Raw genomic sequence first — 6297 nt, forward strand, 5'->3', positions numbered from 1 at the left:
ATGTCGGGAGAATATGGCTAGTGTAGACAGTCTGTGCAACCGATATTGAGGTATTTTTCGGATATTTTTTATTATACCGAAAAAACAACCGGGGCATTGCCCCGGTTGGCCCTATTGACGCGCCGCCACTGTTAAAACTAGTTAAAAATATATATGATCGGAGTAGCGGTGGGCTTGATTAACAATGCCGACTTTACGAGAATGCGGAAAATTTAAATATATCAGAAGGGATCGCAAACCTAAAAGTTTGAGAATCTCTGGGCTACATCATGTCGCCAATAAATCGTGATATTGAAAGATGGACGCCTGACTAAAACGTTAATTTACATGTTTAACCCGCGATGCGCCACGTTTGAAATTATTAGCAATTATTCAGTTGGGGTTCAAAACGATTTGAAAATTTGAATTTGAATCGCAATCTGAAATCCTGACGCTAACTAGAAGATTACCATTTTTCTTATTTTGATTGTTGGTGGACGAATTTTATTTGGGCGAGGGTTTTGTACAAAAGATCCGGAAAGTTTTTTTTATCGATATTCCGAAATTAGGTGCTCCCGAAGCATGTGTACCAAGATGGCGCACAACCTGAACATAGTATGTGTACCAGGTTAGGGTTCAGGTCATCTTGGTACATATGCTTCCGGAGCACTCAAAATTATTATCAAGTAACGCAACAGGCTGATGTCAACACCATAAACCGATTTACGATAAAGCACAGCCACTAGTCATATATATCGTTAAAACCTTTGGTGTTCGATTTCCTTCTTAAAGGTGGGAGGTTTAACAATTTTTTAGAATCAACTTAGTGATGTAATATTCTCCAGGCTTTGTGTAAGCAGATACTCAGGTGATGTTTTTCCAGTTCAATACTGCATTTCAATATTGATATTCTAAAGTTATTATTATGTAACACAATGCATTACGTGGACGAAACTTATGATGCATGTGGGCGTTCTGTGTTGTAAACACATTACATTAAAAGATATTTCATATACATATCGTTCAAAATAGACGGATCGCGCTAGAAAGACTTTATAGCAGGGATGGACAATGTTTTTGAACAATGGGGCCAAAAATTTCGCCCACTCAGAACGGCGGGCCTTATAAGTGTGACGTAAAAGTCAAATTTTATGAAAATGATTTACAGTGTTACAAAAGCGAAAGTGGAAAACGATAAGCCTCGTGCTAAAACTAAATTTAATCGCAATCTTAAAAAATTCCTTGAGCTTTATTGGACACGTAGTGGGCATAACGATCGTTTCAAAATTTTGTTGTTATTTTTTATTATTATTATTTGTCTCCTTCATTTTAAAAAAAAAATCGCTTTCCTCTTTGACTACTGGACCAATTGCTTTGAAATTTTTAGTGAGTAAAGATTGATTTTTTTGCCAGAAGGCTATTACTTTTATTAATTTCTGAATTTTGCATGAAATCTGATATTTCGTCTGAAATTTCGCTGTATTATTTTATCCATGGGAACACTGGCTGTCCGGTTTGATTCTGTAAATTATTTCTACGCGAAACTCGGAATTTTTTGTGGGTACCGGTGGCGTCAAAGGTAAATACTGCTTCGCTCTGGTTAACGTGTCCATATATTTGAGCACAGCTCTCTTGTTTTTTGTATCTAAATCATCAAAATTTGGGTTGAATGGCGGATTTAGGGCTCGCGGCGTAGTTTGCTCACGTCAACTCTCTACTTATATTCTCTAGTTAGTTGAAATTTTACATGGGCATATAGAGAGTGATCGTCGAGCTGGATATTCCGACATGCATGAATATATAAATTTCAAATTTTATGGGGTTTGGGCAATTATTAGTATACCCAAGGCAGTTAGAATTTTGAGGCCGAATAGTTTGTAAATGAAAACTTCTGCGGGAATGTAGATTGGCGAGTCCATTTTAAAAAACTCTTTCTACTCACTCATCAATGAGTTTCGTTCGCTTTGAGTCTTTTTTATCTTTCTTTTTTCTAGTAAATATTTATAAATGTGAATAAATGAAGGTAATTCAGAGTCGTATTTAAAGCTTATAAGACATCTTAACAAAGCGGTTATGAACCTAAAATACCTTGAATAATTTTACAGATATTTATTTTATAGCACAGCGTTTAGATATCAAACACTTCTGGAAACAAACATGGAATTCGTCAAAATCATTTTCTTTCTCTCTCTTATCTGTGGCTTGCCCGCGAAGCTTAAATTGCCCGGTAAGATTTGTTTTGGATATAATTAATTGATAGAGTTGGAAATATTGGTTCGCAAGCAATCCTTCCAAGCTTCTTGTATTAGAAATGTTGTAATGTTCCATTTTTGTATGATTTCAAAACACATCAGACTCAGCTATCAATCAGCGAACACTTTTAGATCTTGCTATTCTATTATCCAATTTATCACGTTTTATATTTGACAGCTGGAGCCTGCGTTTCCAAGATCGTGAAGGGAAAACTCGTACAAGTTGGACATTGCAAGGTAAAATTAAGTTGTGATTTTTTATCAGGTGTTTTCACATTTCGACCCCAAAATTACTTTAGGCAAAAAGACACTTTTATGTAAAAAGCCACGATTTTGGAAGGGCTTGATGCTTTTCGGTTCGACATAGACATAACAAATCATGGTTTGGTCTCAATATTTTGCCTCGGATTTTATGAGGATTGGTTGATCCGGCTTCTACATGTCAAGCAAATAATATTACTCTAAAACAATTCAGATTCAGATATTTTATTTCCGTCGTGCATGAAATATTGTAGCGACACAAGTAATAAGTAAAAATGCTAACAAAAAGATCAATTGAAATAGAAAAACATACAATATTTCCGCAATTGACGCGGGGCCGCGAAAGACTACCAGAGTCATCGTGTCAGCGACACCGTGTTTGCTGAGTTCAACAGCAGATGACGTCAAACAAACGTCAAATAAAATCAACTAATTATTCTTTAACAAAAATGGGAATACAATTTGGCAAAATAAAATCGAGAGAGTCAGGAGATTACTGGTTATGGGAGTCAGTTTAGCTTATTAACCTAATGCTCAGATGAGCGCAGAGAAAACAACATGACGCTGCAAATTTCAGAATCATCTGCATTTTTTATTTATTTCACAGAAAAACGATGGATCCGGTGAGTTCCTCCTATTGCATGATATATTTTTTTCCAAAATATTATCGCCTATTTATCGCGTGTTCGACTTCTCGGACGAGCGCAATATCAGCACAAGATGTTCATTGTTTTGTGGTGTGTGTCAAACAGTACGAAACAAGGCGTTCGTTTTACTATTTCATACCGACAACTAGCGGAAGAAACTAACTGTACTAAAAGATATTGCCGTTACAGTCATTGATGAATCAATTTATTAAAACCTATGTTATGTATTGTGCACGGGGATTGAACCTGAGATGTTCAACGTGCTGGATTTAACTAGGCCGACAGTTACTGCAATAAGCAAGTCCGCTTTATGTTTAGTTTAAGATATTTGTCGACGACGTATTATGAAGGGAATAAATTTACAAAAAAAAATGAACTAAACACCGTATTTTACGGACCATAATGCGCACTTGAAATACTGAATATAACCCAATCTAAGCAATTGGCAGTGCATCTTATGATCTGTAAGTCCGTAAAATACGTTGCGTTAAAATATGAAAGAAATTAATTTAAAACGCCTTACCCTCCCCACGACTAAAATATATCAATTTCCTTACAGAAATTGCCAGACTGATCAAGAAGAGTCTTGATGAAAAGAAAAAAGCTGAAGGTGATTTTTACATTCGTGATTTGCTCCCAAGCAGTTGTGTATGATGTAAACAACGTCACCTTCAACGATGCTGAACCAATTTGCAAATCAATGAACATCGGAAAACCCGCGAATATTTACGACCTCACTCACTACCAGATGTTGCTCACTCATCTACGTCCACTGATACCTGCTGGTCGGAAAAATACTTACATCTGGACTGGGATGAAGTATAAGGTCAGTTTGATAAGTCACAAACTGAAATCGCAGAAGCGTTTTACTTGTTTACGTCACCAGTCGAAGATTTAAAAATATTTCTTTCAGTAATTTCTGGTTTACAACAATCTTTCAATAATAACAACCGAAACAGATTTGAACTGAACTGTTTATTTAATTGTTACAGAACAATCAGCTTTTACTGTCAAGTGGGGAAAATATCACACTAGCAACAGAAGTGTGGTATCCTGCTTATCCGAGATCAGATACATCGTACACAAATGTCGGTGTTGCTGTCAGTAAATATCCAGAATATACATATCAGGGAATATGGAATATAAACCCATCCTGGTCATTCCACGGTGTCATCTGTGACATATAAAATCAGCTAAAAACCTGAGAGAACTTAGTTGACGGATTGATTGATATAACAAGGCAAAAACACTTTAATGACTTTACTGTAATATGCATAGATAAACGTTTTTTTCTTGTTTTTTGTATGGCCATTGATTCTATCGATTCTTACCGAGTTATCATGGACCCGTGTCTGATTATGCCTAAATTATGAACAACACATAGTCATAGATGATCCAAACTTAAATTAATGTCATCATATTCATATTTTCACTGCCCCGCAGTCTGTGAAACGGGGAATACCCCAAATTGCTATCTGATGTATTGCGTGGCTCTTTGATACAACTTAGTGTCGTGACGATTTCCCGTCAAAAGAATACTAATTATTAATAATATATTAATCTTCTTCTCAATCCTAATCAGATATCAGAACCTTGGGTGTATTTTATTTATGAGACTAAACTTAAGTTAAATTACTAATGTTTGTATTTGTGCATTTTCATTCATCAGTGAAATCGGCCTGCGATTAGATTAGACACATTGAAAGTTCGTCTTGATAAGTAAAACTCCTCCTATTTTATAAGTAAAACTCCTCCTATCTTTATTTATATTATTCTTGTCTTATTATGTGACCCATGCCTTGAATTGGTCAATTGACTTTGTTCAAACCATTTTCTCACTTAATAACTTTTTAATTTCACTGAATCGCGACAAAATGAATTATGTAACGAAAAGGGATTGGAATTTTGCACAAGCAACAGATTAAACTAAAATCTCGTTTCGCGTGCCGCACACTATTCAAAATTGGCACTTCTTTGCGGGAAGCAAAATGTCTCCTTGAGAGACGCATTTGAACCGCTGGCCGCAGGTTGCACGCCCCTGGTCCATTGAAACCCTTTACGCACTTAATTAATCAATTTTTAATTCCACTAAATAGCTTAATTTTGCAATGTCTGTCTTCCAGGCATTAAAACCAGGTTTTATTTTTGAGAAAAGACTAAATTACGGGCTTATCGAAGTTATACAACTTAAATTTCTAATCACACTGTAATAATTTTAATGTTGAGGTGAATCTTGACTTGAGTGAATTACTGATATTTTCATTCCACAATGTATTCTGCTTGTGCTTACAATTAGACAAAATGAAAAGTCACTCAAGTATGTTTGTATCGATAAATAACTTGCTTCTATTTATTTTTACTTATATAATTTCTTTACTATGAAGTATACAATGCATTGAGTATGAAGGCTTGTCTGTTAAAACATTTTTCTCTGGATATAGAATTCAAAGTTGTTTTATTCTGTGTGGTTTTTGCCACGGTATTCAATCGGGCAGCATTTTCACGGGAGAGTTTTTAGGGGCAGTGCGTCATACGGGTAATTTCACTTGACCTTTCATTTATAAATCCTCATGTATAACAACATCTATAATAAGTTCATCCCCGAATTATTTATGTAGTAAAGGGCATCATTATTAGAAACTCTACATCTTAGATCTTCTGCCCAAAACGGCTTCTATTATGGCCTCCACTACGCCCAATAAATTAGCTAATTTAATAGAAGATGCGACAACTGTGGAAAAAATGAATCTGAATCTCTGAATGAAAAGGATTGCATTAAAAAATGAAAACAATCTTGATTTCCTATTTACTCATTCTGAACAACTCTGCAGTTCCTCGATACCGTCTCTCAGTCATGTGAGAAATATGTTTTACCAAATCCTGGCTTGTTAGATAAGAAGACTCAAGATCCCAAACTGGTGGTTATTCATTGATAACTGCAACTCGATGCTTCAAATAGCAGAAACACCAGGCCCGACTGGTAAACGAGCTGACCCCTTGGCACGACAGCTGGAGAAAAGAGCAAAGGGTATTTTTTCTCGCGCCTCATCGGTGGTCGGAGTCTCATAATACCAATTCGGATATCGACACAGAACTCATTTCCGACAAAACAGCATCGATTTGGGTCAGCATGATAATATATAAAAAATATGCCTACA

General features: G+C 35.8%; 1 protein-coding gene across 2 annotated transcripts; it reads left to right on the forward strand.

Annotated features, from left to right (window-relative positions):
• The first annotated feature begins 2105 nt into the window (after nt 1–2105).
• LOC144431468 (uncharacterized) lies at nt 2106–5504 on the forward strand. Of its 2 annotated transcripts, XM_078119631.1 has the most exons (5): nt 2106–2206; nt 2410–2468; nt 3100–3115; nt 3699–3965; nt 4132–5504. In XM_078119631.1, the coding sequence occupies exons 1-4, from the start codon at nt 2137–2139 to the stop codon at nt 3791–3793; spliced, it is 240 nt and encodes a 79-aa protein (XP_077975757.1). In that variant the 5' UTR covers nt 2106–2136; the 3' UTR covers nt 3794–3965; nt 4132–5504. The 2 variants fall into 2 exon arrangements, with proteins under 2 accessions (XP_077975757.1, XP_077975756.1); XM_078119630.1 differs by lacking the exon at nt 3100–3115 and having other exon boundaries at nt 2125–2206.
• Nucleotides 5505–6297: the final 793 nt, after the last annotated feature.

This window comes from Styela clava, chromosome 13, assembly GCF_964204865.1.
Source record: "Styela clava chromosome 13, kaStyClav1.hap1.2, whole genome shotgun sequence".
Lineage (NCBI taxonomy): Eukaryota > Metazoa > Chordata > Ascidiacea > Stolidobranchia > Styelidae > Styela > Styela clava.